General features: G+C 43.8%; 1 protein-coding gene across 1 annotated transcript in view; it reads right to left on the reverse strand.

Moving 5' to 3' along the window:
• The window catches only part of RELL1 (RELT like 1), a 76,773-nt gene that overhangs the window by 15,862 nt on the left and 41,309 nt on the right, over positions 1 to 19,602 (reverse strand). Inside the window, exons 2-5 of the mRNA XM_065907414.1 lie at positions 19,128 to 19,352; positions 15,171 to 15,242; positions 6,334 to 6,391; positions 3,562 to 3,798 (exon numbers count right to left, since the gene is read on the reverse strand). Of these exons, the coding sequence (XP_065763486.1) occupies positions 3,562 to 3,798; positions 6,334 to 6,391; positions 15,171 to 15,242; positions 19,128 to 19,352 (592 nt within the window). The remainder of the gene's footprint in view (positions 1 to 3,561; positions 3,799 to 6,333; positions 6,392 to 15,170; positions 15,243 to 19,127; positions 19,353 to 19,602) is intronic.

The following is a 19,602-nucleotide window of genomic DNA, read 5'->3' on the forward strand; positions in this document are numbered from 1 at the left end:
GTTTATCTGCATCGGTCAGAGGCAGGGTTTTTGTGTATGCTTGGGTTTTGTCTGTTTTTTTTTTTTTAAAGCAAATTTGGGCTTTCATTAAGAGTTAAGGAATTTGAGAGAAATTTTCCTTAAGAATTAAGAGAGAAGGAAAATTTATTCAACTGAACTACTCTTCTCATCTATCACCATCAATACCCTTAAGTCTTTTCTAAGTCTCTAGTCCTGGTCTTCATTTCCCTCATAACCATCTAAAATAAACTCTCCTTCTTTGTCCAAAATGAGCTCACCCACCAGAAGGAGGAGGGAGATGCTGAGGAAGTGAAAGGAGGATTAGGAAAAATGCTGTCACCCCAAACCCAGGTAGTCAAACTCTTAAGACGCTCTTGAAGCAACATATGCTGAAAAGCAGCCTGTACTCATTCAACATTCATAGTATTTATTCTATTAATACCTCCAAGACACAGAGTTGGATGTGGGGCATTTTTTTATTGGAGCATAATTACTTTACAGTGTTTGTGCTAGGATCTGGGGCATTTAAAAAAGCCATGTTGAATCTGAGTAGAAAGTTTCAGCAGATTTTTTTCAAAGCAAACAAAATACACTTTGTTCAAACAACTTGCAGGTTCTCACCCCACTCCACATTCATAAGTTCCCATGACTCTGTTCTGAATAAAATAGCATGGTCACGAGTTGCACTGTTTTGCTCTAAGTGGCAAAGAGCCATGCTGTCTTCTCCTGCTTGCCTGTGCAACACACGGTAAAACTCACTGAAATTCAAACGATAAAATAAAAATAACAGACAACAATCCCTTCTTTCTAATTTTCATTTTATACTGTAGCATAGCTGATTATCAACGCCGTGAGTTCCAGGCGTAGAGCAGAGTGATTCAGTTACACATGCACATGTATCCATTCTTCAGACTCTTCTCCCGCTTCAGTTACTACATAATATTGAGCAGAGTGCCCGATGCTGTACGGTAGGTCCTTCTGGTTAATCAGAGCCAACAATTCTTGAGTGTCTAATCGTCGACAAAGACTGATTTAAGATCTTTAACACAAGTTCCCTTATTTAGCCTTCACAGCCACCCAGTGAGGTGTGACTGTCATTCCCGTTTTACAGAGGGGGGATACTGAGGCACAGAGAGACGGAACAGTGTGTCGTGATGCCAGGACTCAAACAAGGGCGATTAGGTGAGTCTAGGCTACTCCTCCTAGAGTCATCAGCAGAGAAAGCAGGACCACATGAGGCAGCAGAGTCAGAGTTTGCTCAGGGCTTCCCCAGTCTGGTTCCAGCAGGCTTACCCTCCACCACTGCCTTCACCCACGCAGCAATAGCCATGCAGTTCCTGTGGGACTCTCAAAATCCCCCAAAAATGCTGTGTGTGTGTGTGTGTGTGCACGCTTAGTCACTTAGTCAGGTCCGATTCTTTGCGACCCCATGGACTGCAGCCCTCCAGGCTCCTCTGTCCATGGCGATTCTCCAGGCAAGAATACTGGAGGAGGTTGCCATGCCCTCCTCCAGGGCATCCTCCCAGCCCAGGAATCAAATCCAGGTCTCCCGCATTGCGGGCAGATTCTTTACCATCTGAGCCACCAAGGAAGCCCACTCCGTATTATCAAATTCCTACCTGGTTGTTCAGACCGTAAAGAAACTGCCTGCAATGCGGGAGACCTGCATTCCCTCCCTGGGTCAGGAAGATCTCCTGGAGAAGGGAATGGCCACCCAGTATTCGCCAGTATTCTTGCCTGGGAAATCCCATGGACAGAGGCACGTGACGGGCTGTAGTCCATGAGGTCACAAAGAGTCAAACACAGCTAAGTGACTAACACACCCACATCGTCAAACTGATTCATCACCCCCAAAGACCTCCGCATCACATACAGGTCACCAGTAATGGAACTTTAAGATGGGGGAACCAGGACACAGAGGAGGTGAACTAAAGAAAACAGTCCCAGGAACCCACATGATCTGACACGGCAGAGACTGGACCAGCTCCTTCTCTTTCCTTCTTCCCAGCAGATGCTGGATGACATTTCCCACCTCCCTGGGCATGAGGTGTGGCCGAGTGATTGAACGCCAGTCAGAGGAAAGTGAGCAAGAGTGAAAGGTGCCACTGCAGGCCCATCCCATTAAAACCTTTTGTGAACAATCCTCTGAGGACTTTCTCCTGCTAGCAAACCTGGCAGAGGCACCAGATGGAAAGGCCCCGGGGCTCTGGATGACCGCTCCAAGAGCCACCACCAATCTGATCTCCACGAGCGACGAGAACTCCTGTACAGAGTGGAGATTCTTTATCTACTAGAGAAAGTGTGATACTGTCACTTGACCAGGCCAAGGGCTGCCCAGAGAGTTGATAAAACATTATTTCTGGGTGTGTCTGAGGGCATTTGCAGAAGGCTTTGCAGATGACATTAGCGTTTGAATTGGTGGATTGAGTAAAGATCATCTTCCCCATTGCAAATGAGAATCATCCAAACCCTCAAAGGCCTGAGTAGAACAAAATGGCAGAGGCAGATTGAATTTGCTGTTTTACTTTGAGCTGACACATCACTCTTCTTTTGCCATCAGACACGAGCATTCCAGGTTCCTAGGCCTTCAGACTGGGGCCAGGACTAACACCATTAGCTTGCCTGGTTCTCAGACCTTTGGGCTTGGACTGAATTACCACCAGCTCTTCTGGTTCTCCAGATTGCAGACAGAAGGTCACGGGGCTTCTTGGCCTCCGTGATCATGTGCTAATTCCCATAATAAATCTCTTCTCATACATATGTATGTGTGTGAGCATATATATATAATATGGTGGAGGTGGTTTAGTTGCTAAAGTCATGTCCAACTCTTGGCGACACCATGGATTATAGCCTGCCAGACTCCTCTGTCCATGGGATTTCCCAGGCAAGAATACTGCAGTGGGTTGCCATTTCCTCCTCCAGGGGATCTTTCAGATCCAGGAATCAAACCCACATCTCCTGCAATGGCAGGCGGGTTCTTTCCCTGAGGCACCAGGAAGCATAATGTAGAATCTTATTGACCATGTATACATATGCATGCACGCTCAGCTGCTTCAGTCATGTCCAACTCTTTGCGACCCCATGGACTGTAGCCCGCCAGGCTCTCCTGTCCTTGGGATTCTCCAGGCAAGAATACTGGAGTGGGTTGCCCTGCCCTGCTCCAGGGGATTTTCCCGACCCAGGGATTGAACCCATGTCTCTTATACCTCCTGCATTGGCAGGCGGGTTCTTTACCACTAGCGCCACTCTGGGAAGCACACACATACACACACACACACACACAAAATACATACAGAATCTTATTGATTCCTGGAAAACCCTAATACAGCAAGTAATGCATTTGTTACCTTAATCAATACATCTCACATCTGATCTTACAATAGTCACCTCTTGGAATTCTTCTTCTGTTGGAAAAATGTGGGACTCAGACCAGAAAGCATCACAGAAGCCAAGAGACAGGACCAAGCCAGGCTCGGGAGAATACACGCTACATTTAATAGGTGTACAACCCCACGCGGCAAGGCGACCGTGTCACACAACCCCAAGCCTCCCGGGACTCACCTGCCCACAGACAGGACGGTGACCTCGCCTTGGCGCCTCGGGCGGCCCTCTCTGGACTTGTTGGTGGGTTTTATGAAGTGCCACCGCTTGTGCCTGCAGCGATGGCACACGTCCTGCTCCACGGGACCCCCCACTGTGTGCAGATGGTGGCCGCAGACGTGCTTCCCTGGGGTGCCCCCCGGTGACAGGGGCCCGGGGCTCACCGGCGGGCTCCCGGGAGTGCTGGGCGTCACCGGGCTAAGACAGGAAGAGAAAGGAAAAGGGTACTTAGAAGAAATAGCTACGCCATCCGCTCCCTCTGCAAGGTAAGGAAGGTTTAAAGCAAAAGAAAAAACACCTCTTCCAATTACACAAATGGGCTTTGTGGACTGATCTCAGGCAGCAGTTACTCAGACTATACAGTGACAGCTCATTGTGAACCGTAATGATGTGATTCGTCACTTCTAGTTAACTGGTTGGAAATAAACCACTGCTTTTAATGAAAATGCACTGTTGTCTTTGAAGTACAAGGTTTCTTTCCTTGTATGGCTGATCTCCCTTCTCACACAATCTAATTTCATGCAAACTAATATCTCATACTTACTCAAATGCCTCCTAGATCTCTAAGCAAAAAGAGGTGCTGAATATATATACCCTGGAGGAAAGAGAAACTTAAATTCCAATCAAATCACTGGATGACTTAAGAAAGAATATTTGATCCAGTCTGATTATTGGGTCAAAGGAAGAAAGCTCTTTGGCCAAGATATCAAAAGTGATGCTCAAAAGAGATGTTGATAATAGTAATAATAAAAACCTAACACTTAGCATTCTAAGCATTCGATCTTTACAAAACCTCTAAATCGGAACTATTTAAAAACAAGGACACTGAGCCTCAGAGTGGTTAAGCAAGGTCAAGGTCACACAGCTAATAAGGGATGGCTCTGAAATCCAAATCTAGAAAGACTAAATCTGAAACCATGATCTTAACCATCATGCTACAGTGCTTCAGAAACATGGGAGACGACTTTGATAACCTAGAAGAAACCCAGCCAGACCATCCAAAGTATAAAAAGTCCAAGTCTAAAGGTTAGACGCTGGCTGCTTTCAAAAGGCACGTGTCAAGCCTCTGGTCCTCTAGAAAACGAGGAGTTAAGACACGACAGGGCTGGCCTGACCAGGAATCTGTGCTCTGACGTGGTATAGGTGGGTGTGAGTGTGAGTGTGGGCTGGTCAGCATGTCACAGCAGAGCCTGACTCCTGAGACCAGGCCAAGAGTCCCAAAGGCACATAGAGGTCTCATGATAGCATCAGCCAGCCTTCATGCTACAGATAACCAGCCCACTCGTCCATTTCAAAAGGAGCATGCATAATTGAAGAGAAAGTCTCAAAGACCCCAAACAGCCAAAAGTTTCCTGGCTTTCATTAAGGATACTTTTTAGGTTGTTAAAATAAAAACACACTGCTGCAGCTTTCTGGGGTAAAACAATGTTAATACCACATATTAGGAGGTTGAATTGAAAGTTTAACAACATTCATTTAAGAAACATTTATCAAAAGAAAAAAAAAAAAGAAACAATTATCTATACGCACTGTGCACAAAACCCAATGATGGGGACTTTAGGATGCTCTCAGATGACTGAGATGACACGGTCCTTAGATGCGGAGCCTGTGTTCAAGGCTGGAATGTGGGGGACCCACAGCCCCTAAGTCTCTATGAACGACACCACCAGGGCTCCCAGCACTGGCCTTCCTGAACTGAGTCGCCTCACTGAAACTCAGATCTAACGCGGCCAGTTTCACAAACACGTATGAAACAGCTAAGATGCGCTGCGTGCAAAACCCGCAGAGTAAGCAGAAAAAGGTCCAAACCCCTTGCCAGGTCACTCAGACCCAATTTGCTTCCTTGGTCCTTCCTGCTTCTGTCCACAGCACACCCTCAGGCCACCCAAGACTGAACCTTCTGGGGCATCCCACACTTTCCCTCTCCTGGGCCCTTGGTCCTAAACTCTCTCTCCCCACAAGCTTCCCCTACTTCTTTCTACTCCCCATTAGACTGAGTCCTTCTTGGCAAGGATGTGTGAAGGCCCAGCTCCGGCATCATGCCCAGCACACAGCAGGCACTCAATAAATGCTCTCTGAAGCATGAAAGATGACACAGAAAGATAGTTGCCTGTGATTATAATTACGACCGACTGTGAAGCTCAACAACCATAATCTAAAACAAACATCCCTACCCTAATACAAAAATAGAACTTAGCAGGCGCTCCCAAACCAGCCCAGATTTTCATTTAAGCATAATTGTTCATGGAGGTCTTTCAACGCCCGAGATATTCTATATTTCTTATGATGTTCCAGTTAGGTTGGTATGGCGGTTACCCCCAGTTTATAGATAATGGAACTTGGGCTCAGAGTGGTCAGTTAACTTACCCGAGAAGAGGGGAGCCATAGGTGGTGCAGGGAAGACAATTTAGGTGCCCAGTTCCAGGGCATCCTCCTCCCATCACGGTTTGCTGACCCAGCAGTTCTCAACCAGGGGCGACTTCACCCCCAGGGGACATGGGCAGTGCCAGGACACAATGTGGGGTGTCACACCCCAGGAGAAAGGGACCATGGCATCCATTCACTGGGGGCCAGGCATGCTGTTAAACTTCCTACAAGGCACAGGACAGTCCCCCACAGCAAAGAATTCTCTGGCTCACGTGTCAATAAGGACAAAGCAGAGAAACCTGCTCCAGCAGATAACTGAAAAAAAAAAAAAAAAAAGCCTCATAAAATCAGGGGGAAAGCACTCACCTTTCAGGATCACACACACTGTTATCTGCTACCATTGCCGCTAAAACATCAACATTTGCTAAAGAAAAAAAAAAATTAAAATGGAATGAATTAGATGAGTGATCATAGAATTAGCATATCAGAAAAACTGTTGGAAAAACACCTAATTGAGTTTCTTCAATTCACAGATGAGGCCTTGGGGTCCTGGAGAAGGCAGGGCCTTTCCCAAGGAAAGTCCAGGTGTGGCTCCATCTGCGGATAATTTTCAACTTGCAGGAAGTTAATGAGAGTGACAGAGGATCTACACAAGGGCAAGCAGATCTACCACAAAGCTCTGCTTCCTATACGTTGTCAGCAATACAACATAGAGATTTCTTTCTCCTCTTCTCAAACCAAAGGGAAACTGAATTTAACTCACTCTGCTAAATACGTCGTGAAATGCATGACTCAAGACCTGTGTTCTAATAACTTACATGTGCTCAAATAATGAGCCCTAAATTCTGGATACCCCATGTAATATCAAGTCTATGGTCCTCCCCGATGGCTCAGTGGTAAAGAATCCGCCTGCACCGCACACAGGAGACTCAGGTTTGATCCCTGGATCAGGAACATCTCCTGGAGAAGGAAATGGCAACCCACTCCAGTATTCTTCCCTGGAAAATCCCATGGATGGAGGCGCTTGGGGGGCTATAGTTCATGGGGTCACAGAGTCTGATCATTGGACATGCCTGATCAGAGCGCAGTAACAGCATCAAGCCTATCCCACACAGCACTGGGGATGAGAAAGGGTTAGTTTCTCAGGCGGGCCATTTGGTTTAGCTCTGCTTGAGGGCCATACAAGACCTGAACTCTAGCCAGGTATCTTAAAGTTTCAAATGCTGGTCAGGGTCACATGCGTGAGTGCTAAGTCACTTCAGTCGTGTCTGACTCTGTGCAACCCTATGGACTGAAGTCTGCCAGTCTCCTCTGTCTGTGGGGATCATCCAGGCCATAATGCTAGGGAGGTGTTGAGCCCTTCTCCAGGTAATCCTCCTGACTGAATCCCAGGTTTCTTATGTCTCCTGCATCGGGAGGCGGGTCCCTTATCACTAGTGTTTACTCACTGGTTGCACAGATCAGTTATCTAATATGGACGGAGCTAAACTCGACTTCTAATGTTAATTTTTTAAAAAATCCAAATTTGTAGGTGGAGCCTAGGCTGCCAACTAAGGCAAACTGAATCTCAGCTTCTTGCTGGCCTACCCCGCCACCGTACACAGACACACGTTACTTCATTTGTTGTAGGGTGTCAAGTCTTAAGAAGAAAAGATGGAACTGAACGGTCAAGTTCCTCTTGGGTATCTCCCGGCAAGGCCAGATGTTATGACTGACTCTTGACCCCTTTCCACTGACTTTTAAAAAAAATATCTATTTATTTTTGGCTGTGCTAGGTCCTCGTTGCTCCCTGGGCTTTTCTCTGGTTGTGGCAAGCAGGGACCACTCTCTAGCTGCAGCGCATGGGCTTCTCCCTGCAGCGGCTTCTCTGGTTGTGGAGCAAGGGCTCCAGGCACATGGGCTTCAGTAGCTGTAGCTTCCAGCCTCTAGTGCACAGGCTTGGTAGTCATGCCGCACCGGCCTAGTTGATCCACAGCATGTGGGATCTTCCCGGATCAGGGATCGAACCCACGTCTCCTGCACTGGCAGGCAGACTCTTTAACACTGAGCCACCAGGGAAACCTCCCCACTGATTTTTAAAGTGCTGTTCTCAGTACTAACCACAACAAGTTCTCTAGACATAAAACAATTTTTTTAAAAAAACAACTATTTACCATGTGAGCTAACACCAACATTTAATATTCAACAATCTCAAAATTCCAAGAGGAGGAAAATTAATTCCAGTTTCAACACTGCTGCTTTTAATTTAACAGTTAAAGATAGATCTAGTGTTCTGCAACTTTTTTTCATGACTGCTAAACCTAAAAGCTTTTTTCTTTTTGACATTTTTTTCCTAATTCATCCTCCCATAAAACTATAATACTGAAGATAAACAATTGTTTATGTATTATATGCATATTTGTGTTTTACATATAAAATAGTAGGGGACTTTTTTGCCCCCACAATCCAATATTATCCCCTTTACAACCCTTGCAAATGCATAGGATTTTTGAAGAAATACTAAAGGAACACACCATCATTTTCAAAAAGAAATAATTTCTTTGCCTTTCACGACTATCTGTGAAAATGCACAAATACATTTCCAAATACAAGTTTTGATATAAAAAGACTCTTATTATTAAAAAAAAAAAAAAAGCACTGAAATGGGTCAGTAGTGTCTTCTCCCACAGGACAAAAAAAGGCATGTTACCCTTCTAAGTCAAATTTAAATATAATTTAATCATTTCCCTTGAACTAATACTAAGAATTCCAAAAAACATTTTCTTTCAGATAAAGTGTTTAGGAAATACACAATAATTTGCCAGTTGACATTTATATTATGCCATCTTTTACTAAACTTCAACACTATTAACAAAAACTGGGGGGGAAATAACAACTAAAAAAAGAAATGGAAACAAAGATAACACTAATAGCATTCATTCATAAAGATGAGCTTTTTAAAAAGTTTATATAGTTACCTGAGAAAATTAATCACCTGCAAAATGAGGACCTCTGTTAGATACATCAAATTATAAAATGCTTCCAGGAAGATAATTAAAATATATTAAAAGCATTACTTTTCTTTTAGGCTTGTGTTGTTTCTCATATATTCATGTATCCCTGTACTTCACCCTTATTTCTTAGAAACAATAGTAAACAACCCCTTTGTTTGCTATGAACAATGATTTAAGAGTAGGCTCAAGTTTTTATGCAAATAACATGCATACTCATGTGGGACCAACAGATGCACCCACGAACTCATGTAGACCCTTGTCTCTAGGCTATCACCCAGTCCATACCAGGGAGTAAATCTCAGTGAACTATCCCTTGTGAACCTTTTTGGTTTCCTGTGATGAGAAAACCCTAATATAACACCACCATTAGCACATAAACACATGCTTTAATTTGGTTATAAAATTACCATAAAAAAGCAAAACCCAGTTAAGTTCTATTAAATATACATCTCCTTGTGGTTACTCATAACTTCAATAAACTCCAAGAGATGGTTTCCCCTACACCTTTTAAAAAAAAAATTTTTTATTTGGCCGTGTTGGGATCTTTGTTGCATCTTGTGGGAATCTTTCTTTATGGTGCACAGGCCCAGTAGTTGCACACGGGCTTAGTTGCTCCGAAGCATGAGGGATCTTAGCTCCCTGACCCAAGATCGAACCTGCATCCTCTCCATTGGGAGGCTAATTCTTAGCCACTGGACCACAAGGGAAGCCCTCTCCCCTCCACTTGTCAACATTCTGTCCAACTCTACTTCCTTTCATGGGCGTCCAAAGGATGGGAGGAGTCAGTTACAGGGCAAGCAAAACCTGTCAAGAACAGGGGAAATTATCTAGTGGGCAGTCATTTCCAGACACTGTTTCCTCTCTCCTGAACTTCTGCCTGATAATATGCATAGAGTAGTCAAAATCAGCCCTGCTTTCTCTCCCACCATTATCCTCTTTAAAGTTTTCCCTTACATTCAAGGCAAGATCCTGGTATGTGCCAGCCACTGTCAAAAAGCTTTGTAGACCTCCCATGTTTGACTCACTCTAATAGCGGGCAGAATTATCATCCCCATTTTACAGATAGAGACTGAGGCCTAAAGACTGTAACTGACTGTCCAGAATCCCACAGCTAGAAACAGACCTAGATACAAAAACCTGGTCTAGGGTGGGTGAATTTCACCCCAACCAACTCCTCCCTACTCCTTCTGAGTCTCCACCCACATGATGATGGTTTAACAGTTCACAGGATGTTTGCATAATCATTATAGCAAGCTTCAGAGATCTACTCAGTGATGATGATAGTTTATGAAGAAATCCTTTTAGCCATCACACAAATTGAGTGCCAAGATAAGAATTTCACCAAGGGACCCCTCTCTTCTGCCCAGTGTAAATAACCATAATCAGGGGGTGCTTGGACAGTAATCACAATACTGACAGGTGCTGCTATTTTCAGACAGTGTCCGGCCCTGGCAGAGAAGCCCAGCTGGAGAGTTGCAGGTTCTTTCCAAACTTCCGCAGTGAAATGCTCTTCTGGTCCTGCTCTGTTTAGAAAGGATTACAGGCTAGTCGGAAAATAATCAGTGTGCAGCTTAGCCAATAAATTCATCCTACAAGAGATATTTGTCTAAACGAAATGTGATTTGCAACATCCAAGACATGATAGGTTTAAACCATAAACAAGAATGTCACCATGAGTACTGGTGAAATATTACCCCCTTAGCCAAATTAAAAATGCAAACCAGAAGATGAGTCATATATCAGAAATGTGTTTTAAAATATGTAAGTATAGGCAAAAAAAACCTAAATAAACATGGGAAAAGGGTAATGGTTTGTACTCAATCTTATTCATTTTTTCTCCAATGTTTAAAGAAAAATTATGTTATAGTGTGCTATTTAAAAAAATAGAAAGTTAATTAACCTCAACATGGAGGTCTAAATGGATATTAAGTTCAGAGTCTGTTAATGACAAAGAAAAGAAAAATACATTTTGTTGTACAGAGAATTTAAGTCTCCAAGGCAAACTAATAAAACTAGGTTATAAACTGGTAAGAGACCCAAGCACCTATTTAATCCCCCAGCTGTGGTTTCGGCTCAGGCTGGAAGCTGGAGAGGTCACTCTGTGTGAGTACCCAGTGACATCAGATGTCTCCTGGAGGCCAAGGAGAACCAAGGCCGCACACAGGATGAGGTCACAGAAGAAATCTCAGGCGGACAGACGAAGGCCCTTACATGGAGAAGGGTGAAGAATAAGAAAGACAGAAGGCAAAGAACTGGGGAGCAGAGGAGAAAGAATGAAATCAGTGCTTTGATTACTCCACTGGTAATCAAGGCAGCAGAAACTCAAAAGCTACTTTCCAAAAGGAAAAGGACATAATTAAAAAAGAAGAGGAGTCCTAGAGTCTGTGAGTGTGGGAGTGAGGAAATTATACAGTCTGCTTCCTGCAGGGACCCACAGGTTTCACCTCGGCTGTAACAGAAGAAAAGAGCCACAGGCCAGCTTGATGACCTTAGGCGACTTTCTTACCCTCTGGGCCTCTGTTTCCTCATCTGCAAAATGGGGTGGTAACAGGGCTGACTTCATAAGGTAGTTTGGGTAATTTAATGCATTAATATTTAGAGCTCTATAAAATGCCCCAGCTGTATATGTTATCTCTTTGAAAGGAGGAAGCTTATCGTCCATCTTTCCTGACACCAGGAAGAAGCAGTGACAGTACACAGGATGGACTCTGACGTCAGAGGCTAGAGTTCAAATCTCAACTCTGCTACTTGCAGCAGGGCGACGCGGGCAAGTTAGTTATATGCTGTGGACCTCGGTTTCTCAACAATAAATTGGAAACGATACATCTGAATCATAGGGCTCCCAGAAAACCCTCAGAACAGGCCTGGCAGTTAGCAAGCATTCAGTGCCAAGTATGAAGTTATACGGGAGAACTTCAGCCCCCAGCAAAGTGTTCACAGCTGACATTTCACACCACTCACCCCTCAGGAACCCCTCACGCAGCACTCACTCACTCAGCAGCTGCTTCAGAGGACCAGGTCCCACAGCTCTCCAAGCTTCCCAAAGCCATGAAGGCGGTTTCTTTCTTTCTCTCTCTCTCTCTTTCCCCCAACTTTTTATTGTGTATTGGAGTGAGTGATAACCACTCAGTCTTGTTTGACTCTGCGACCTCATGGACTGTAGCGCACCAGGCTCCTCTGTGCATGGAATGCTCCAAGAAGGATACTGGAATGGGTTGTCATTTCCTCCTCCAGGGGATCTTTCTGACCCAGGGATCAAATCCAGGTGTCCTGCATCGCAGGCAGATTCTTTACCACCTGAGCCACCAGGGAAGCTGTACTGGAGAACAGCTCTTTAACCAAGTCGTGATAGTTTCATACAGAGAGCAATGGGACTCAACCATACACATACATGTACATGAAGGCAGTTTCGACTATGCAAGAACCAGGAGAGGTGCAGGGCCAGCCACACCTTGCTCGGGGCACTTCTGGAATGGCTGGAGCTTTTATGCCAATGACAGATTTGTGTGCTTCTTATGCAAATTAAAATCCACTTCTTTAAGCAAAAGAAATATGCACCACTGAGTCCTCAAGAATAGCATCACCAAATACTGCTCCCCAAAGGAAAAGTGAAAAAAAGTGAAAGTGAAAGTCACTGAGTCTGACTCTGCGACCCTATGGACTATACAGTCCATGGAATTCTCTAGGCCGGAATATTGGAGTAGGTAGCCTCTTCCTTCTCCAGGGGATCTTCCCAACCCAGGGATCAAACCCAGGTCTCCTGCATTGCAGGTGGATTCTTTACCAGCTGAGCCGCAAGAGAAGGTCTTTATAAAACAGATACCGAATCCAATTGATCACTGTCTTTTTTGTTATGTTAAACATCACCCTATTAAGTTAGACTATCTGGTTTTCAATCCTGGAGAAACTGAAAGTGACAAACTAGAAGAGAGGCAAGGCAATGCGGTACAGATGGAAGAGGCCCATGTAGGGCGGCACTACTCCCTCACCACGTGACCAACCACTGGGAGTCTTCCTTTCTTCATCTGTAAAATGGGTATAATAATATCAACTCCAGAGGAACATTGTGAGGACTAAATGATATCATGCACATGAAGCACCTAGATCAATGCCAAATATGTGAAGTCCACTCTGTAAAGAAGAAATGAAAAGTGTGCTGAAGCATGTGAAGTTGCTGCTTCTCTAGGTCAGAAGACTGACTGCAGCCTGGGCCAGGCAGGCGCTCTGGTTAATCTGAGGCGATGGGGACAGAGGACCCCACAGAGGGGCTGGGAAGAAAAGGCAGGTATCTCCTGAGCAGTGCGGAGGTATCTCAGCCTTCAGACAAAGGACTCGGCTGCGCCAGTGCCTGCTGCCTGAGGCAGTGTTAACCAGGGCCCAGAGGGAGCCCAAGGAAACATTTTGTTTTACCTTCTCATGAGAATTCAAAGCACAGGGCTACTGGATATGCTGGCGGAAAAAACTGTGACCTAAAAGTTATGCGCAACCTAAATGCTGAGAGTTACGTTTTATTCAGTGGACAAATCTGAGGACTTAAGCTCAGGAGACCAGACTCTCAGATGACTCAGAGACTGCTACGGGGAGACAAGGGAGGGAGCCAAGATATATGAGAATTTTTGCAAATAAAGACCAGGTGGTCAGAACGTCAAACTGCTACTGTTAATAAAAGAAAACCAGACACCCCAAGTCAAGGAATTCAGCGCTTTTCCATGTATGGGAAGATGTAAGAGTCTGGGCTCGCTGAAATCATTCCTTTGATATGCACCTCAGCTATCTGGGGCCGGTATCAAGTATTTTCACCTCCTGAGTTTCCTGAGGACTCATAGTCAGGGAGCGGTGTAGGCTGACGGTTGCTAGATGGCAGCTATTCCTTCCTCCTTGGGTTCCCTCAGGGTTCACCACGGGGGCACTGTAACGGAGGGCTTGATGGCTATGACCTTCTTTGTTTACCGATATGAGGTGGCACTTTTAGTTCACAGGTATGTGGGCAGGAGTGCCACACGCCTCCAAAGTCACTTGGGGTGTGGTATCTTGTGGACACGATCAGCAATGCGTCAGAAAAATGACCCTGATTTATCTAATCAGGATTAACCTAATTCTCCATTCAAGAAGACAGGGCTTTAGGATACATTTCAGAACGGAAAAAACGCTTAAAGTCATTAAAGCTCGGTGGTGGTGGTTTAGTCGCTCAGTCATGTCCAACTTTGTGACCCCATGGACTGCAGCCCACCAGGCTCCTCTGCCCATGGGATCTTCCAGGCAAGAATACTGGAGTGGGATGCCATTTCCTTCTCCAGGGCATCTTCCCAACCCAGGGACTGAACCTGGGTCTCCTGTATTACAGACGGATTCTTGACTAACTGAGCCCCCAGAGAAGCCTAGACTTTTTAAAAGCTTTAACACTTAAGAATAGATCATAGCATAGGTGAACTCACAGAGGCAGAAAGCAGAGGAAGGGTTGCCAGAGGCTGGAGGGGAAGAGGGTGGAGAATGGGGAGTGACTGCTCAGCGCGTACAGAGTTTGGGATGATGAAAAGCTTCTGAAACCAGATACTGGTGATCTTTGTACACTATTGTGAGCATGTGTGTGTGAGTGTGTATGCGCTCAGTCGTGTCCGACTCTGCAACCCCATGGACTGTGGCCTGCCAGGTTCCTCTGTCCATGGGATTTCCCAGGCAAGGAGACTGGAGTAGGTTGCCATTTCCTTCTCCGTGGTGAATGTACTTAATGGCAATAAATTGTACATTTTAAAATGGGTACAGCAGCAAATTCTACGTTTAGTGTATTTTACCACAGTATGTTTAAAAGCAGAAAAAAATGAATAGATAATATTTGAGTGCTTATTATACCAAGCAGCAATATGCCACAATAATACCATGAGGTAAATATGATTTTAGAGGAAGAAACTGAGGCTCATGTGGTGATAAGACTTTCCCCAAATCAAGGCAACACCAGGGTTAAAAGGTAAGCCTCCAGGGCTGACTTGGCAACACTCAGACCCACTGACTCTTAGAAAACTCACTTCTGTGAAACTCTGCTGATAGGATAATGCTGAAAGCTGGGCTATTTGTGAGCTTAGGTGGACGGTGCTACCAATAACTTCAGAAACATTGACAGGGGAATCCTGGTTTTTAATAAAACATGTTTTTGAAGCAGGTTTTTAATAAACTGTGAATAATGAATTGTTCTGGACACTAAAACAGCCATACCTTCGTTTTTCATGATGTATTGGACAATCTGCCCAACGGTGTCAGTATTTTCATTTACACTGTCGTTCAACTCTGAAAGAGAAAGAGGAAGGGAGGACAGGTTACAATTGCCCACCTGCATCAGGGCAAAGAGACATGCAGTCTCAGAGGCTTAGACTTCCCTGAACAGCCTCCAGAAAGCTCAGCTGACGACCCACGGTGCTGAGAGCTCTGCTTTCTTTTAACACACCTTTTCTCTTAGCACACCTGACCAAAAGCACACAGCGACTTTCTCGGCAGAACAGGTGCAAACTGCCCATCCATATCTTCTAAAGTCCAGACACACGCTTAATTTCCAAGATGTCTTTACCAGTCCTTACAACTATTACTTCTCTCTCATCATTTTGTTAAACTCAAAGGGGAAATGGAAAGAAGAAAGATAATTAAAATAAAACCTTCTTTGATTTCATTTTCATTGTAGATATACCATATACAGAGTATTAATTTATTTCTTAAATTGGGTAATTATTCACCTCTGTCTTCACAAGACTTAAATATACTTCCAAATGATCTAAATGTTGGCCATGGTTAGTTACCTACAAACTCAGTTTACTCTGAGACTCTGTACATGGGATAGTCTTCAGGGGAAAAAAAAAAAAGTCAAACCTTCAGTCTGAAACTGATCCTTATCATTCGCTTCCATTACACAAGAAAGAAGAAGGGGGGCTGACCTAGAAATCATGGTGTGGCATCTCACCCATGTAATATGGAGAAGTGTCTTCTCCACCCAAGCCACTCCCTCCCCATGAACACGCACGTCCAATTAGACAGTGCACATGCTGACCACTGAGCCGACCGACACAGCCTCTGCAGAGGGTGGGAGAGAGAGGTCCCGCTTTCTGTTGACAAACATTCAGCCTCGGTTTGCTCAGAGACTCACACATGACTCATCGTGTGACTGTGCTCACTCCCTGCCTCAAAGGTCAGTGGGGGTGGGAAAAACCAACAGGCCAGCAAGCTGGCAAGGAACGAAGAAGCTCCCCAACTCTGCCCTTGATCCCACTTGAAGGGTGACCTACTCCAAATGTCGCCTTTCTGTAAAAACTGCACTTTGAGGTCTGAAAAGGATAAGGAGAGTTACCGACTAATCCCCAAGGCCCAAAGGATAGTTGGAAAGTACATCTGTGGTGAAAACAGGACTTCATCTCTCAGGGTTTTCAAATACAATCCAGCAACTCCATGTGAGGAGGAAATGCTGAGACACTCTGAGGTCAGTGCAAAGGTGCCAGCTCTTGTCATATTTTCACTGCACTGTTCACACAACCATTTACTTAATAAACATAAACTCCAACCTCATATTGGGTTGGTGCAATAGTAATTACAGTTTTGGACCCTGATTTTAAATCATTATAACTAGGCTCAAACACATCTTTAGTAATCAAAATAGGAGCCATTACACTCAAAATATTTTTGCCAAAGAGAAATAAGTTTGTTGATCCTTGTACCATAAAAATCTGTGCTACGGGATTTGATGAACTCTTGGAAAGCATTTTCTACCTCCTGGTTGTGAAAGCATTTTCATTTTCCCTGAAAAAAGTTGTCAAGATGCTTGAAGCAGCAGTAGTTAGTTGGCTACTTGGCAATATGACAGATGAGAAAAACCTTTATAGCCCAATTCATTCAACTTTTGAAGCGCTGGTTGTGCAACGTGCAAATGGGTGTTGTTGTGGAAAAAAATGTATCTTTTTTTGTTGACCAATGTCAGCTACACGCATCAGTTTTCAGTGCATCTCATCAATTTTCTGAGAATACTTCTCAGATGTAATCGTTTTTCCAGGATTCAGAAAGCTGTAGTGGATCAGACAGACCGAAGACCACCAGACAGTGGCCATGACCTTTTTTTGATGGAAGTTTGGCTTCGGGAAGTGCTTTGGAGTGTCTTCTCCATTCAAACACTGAGCTGGTTGTCTCTGCTTGTATAAAATTCACTTTTCATCGCATGTCACAATCTGATCGAGAAATGGTTTGTCATTGTTGCATAGAATAAGAGAGGACGACACTTCAAAATGACAGTTTTTTTTGATTTGCAGTCAGCTCATGAGGACCTCCCCTTATCAAGCTTTTTTGCCTTTTCAATTTGCTTCAAAATACCAAACAACATAGAATGGTCAACACTGAATTCTTCAGCAACTTCTCCTGCAGTTGTAAGAGAATCAGCTTCAAAGATCTTCTCAATTGGTCGTTATGAACTTCAGATGTCTGGCCACTGCGCTCCTCATCTTCAAGACTCTCGTCTCCTTTGCAAACTTTCTGGAACCACCACTGCAACTGTACATTCATTAGCAGTTCCTGGGCCAAATGCGTTGTTGTTGTTACGAGTTGTCTCCACTGCTTTCTGACCCATTTTGAACTCAAATAAGAAAATTTTCTGTCTAACATCATTTCCATAGTCTAAAATACATATAAAATAAGCAGCAAGTAATAATTCATTAGCAAAAAACATAAAACATACACATTAAAATGATGTATAACATAACCATGTTGAAGAAAGTATTCCAATATCAAATGGCAAAGCTCAACAATGCAAAACCACAATTACTTTTGCACTACCAAAGAGATTTTAAAAGATTAACTCCCCCAGCAAAAGTAGCAGCACAAAAATGGTGAGACCTATTCAGTTTTCCTATTGTTCTTATTAGAATCTAATTCAACTGCAACAGTAAGGGTTACTATATGAAAAAAGTCAAAGTGTTAGGTGCTCAGTCATGTCCAGCTCTTTGTGATCCTATGGACTGTAGCCCGGCAGGCTCTTCTGTCCACGGGATTTCCCAGGCAAGAATATTGGAGTGGGTAGCCATGCCCTTCTGCAGGGGATCTTTCCAACTCAGGGATCCAACCCTAGTCTCCTGTGTCTACCAGCACTGCAGGTGGATTCTTCACCATCTGAGCCAGGAAGCCCAATGGTTAAAATATACTGAGTGCCATTTGTGACAAACACCAAATGTATCTTCTCTCTAATTTCACAGTCTTCTTACAAGGTGGAGATTACTATCCTCATTTAAATTAAAATTTTAATTAAATTAATAAAATTAAATTTAAGTTAAACATAGCAGTGATTTAGAACATATTAACTTGCCTAAGGCCACAAGATAAATAACAGTAAATGACTTAGTAGATATTTAATAAATGAAAGCAAAGTTTCTAACTCTAGGTGTGGTTCCTAAAATATTTACAATGATGCTAAACCACAGTATCTGCCTTTAAGATGGATCATTTTGTAAAAGTGTTGGTGAGGGTGTAGAGAAAAGGGAACCCTTGTGCATAGTTGGTGGAAACATAAATTGGAACTGCCTCTATGGAAAACAATATGGACATTCCTCAAAAAATTAAAAGTAGATCATATGATCCAGCAATTCCACTTCTGGGTACATACCCAAAGGAGATGAAAACAGGAAGTGAAAGTGGAAAGATAATATGCACTCCTATGTTTACTGCAGAATTATTCAAGCTAGCCAAGATATGGAAACATCCTAATGTCCGTCAAAGAATAAATGGATAAAGAAGATCCATTGCTCAAGTAGTCAATGAGAAGAAATAGATGTTTTTCTGGAATTCTCTTTTGCTATGATCCAACAGATGTTGGCAATTTGATCACTGGTTCCTCTGCTTTTTCTGTACTATAATTATCAAACTTGCAGAGAGGCTACAATTGAATGATTCTTACCCTAAAAACAACTGACAATTATGTGATAGAGGTGTTAAACATCACTACAATGGTAATCATATTACAATATATAAATGCACCGGAATAACGTGTTGCACACTTTAAATTTACATAATGTTATTACATCAAATATATTTTGATGAAAAAAGATGGATCATTTGCCTTACAGAGACAGAAAACATACATGACTCATTTCTTATTAAAAAATTGTCTGCACTCAACATTCCCACAAAAAAAATAATCCAGATTTTTACCTATCTTTTCAACCTTTTCTCCTTCAACATCTTGCTCAGCTTCTGTTGTACATCGATAGCCCTTCTTCTTAAGCAGGTGGCAAATGAGGACGCCAAAGAGACCCATGACGAAGAACACAGGGACAAGCGCATACGCGATATATTCCGGGTGTCCATTCCCAGTGTTGTTCGTGGGCGAGGGCGTCGTCTCGGTTTTGGAGGGTAACGGATGGCTGCGACTATGATCTGAGGAAGAAACACACACAGCCGCATCAGATGTCTACTGGAGACAAGGAACATCTGACAACCTTGGGAAATGTTCCTGTTAAACGTGAATCTGTTTCCAAAACCACAGGCCAGGCAGAGGCTGGCAGGTCCGGCAGGACAGGCACATGGGCTTGAGCTCCTATCCTGACCCTGCTACTCATCATCGGGGCCACCTTAGGGTAATTTTTTTTTTTTTAAGCTCTCCAAGCCAGCCTCTGCTTCTTCATCC

The sequence above is a fragment of the Muntiacus reevesi genome, chromosome 16 (assembly GCF_963930625.1).
Source record: "Muntiacus reevesi chromosome 16, mMunRee1.1, whole genome shotgun sequence".
In the NCBI taxonomy this organism is placed as follows: Eukaryota; Metazoa; Chordata; class Mammalia; order Artiodactyla; family Cervidae; genus Muntiacus; species Muntiacus reevesi.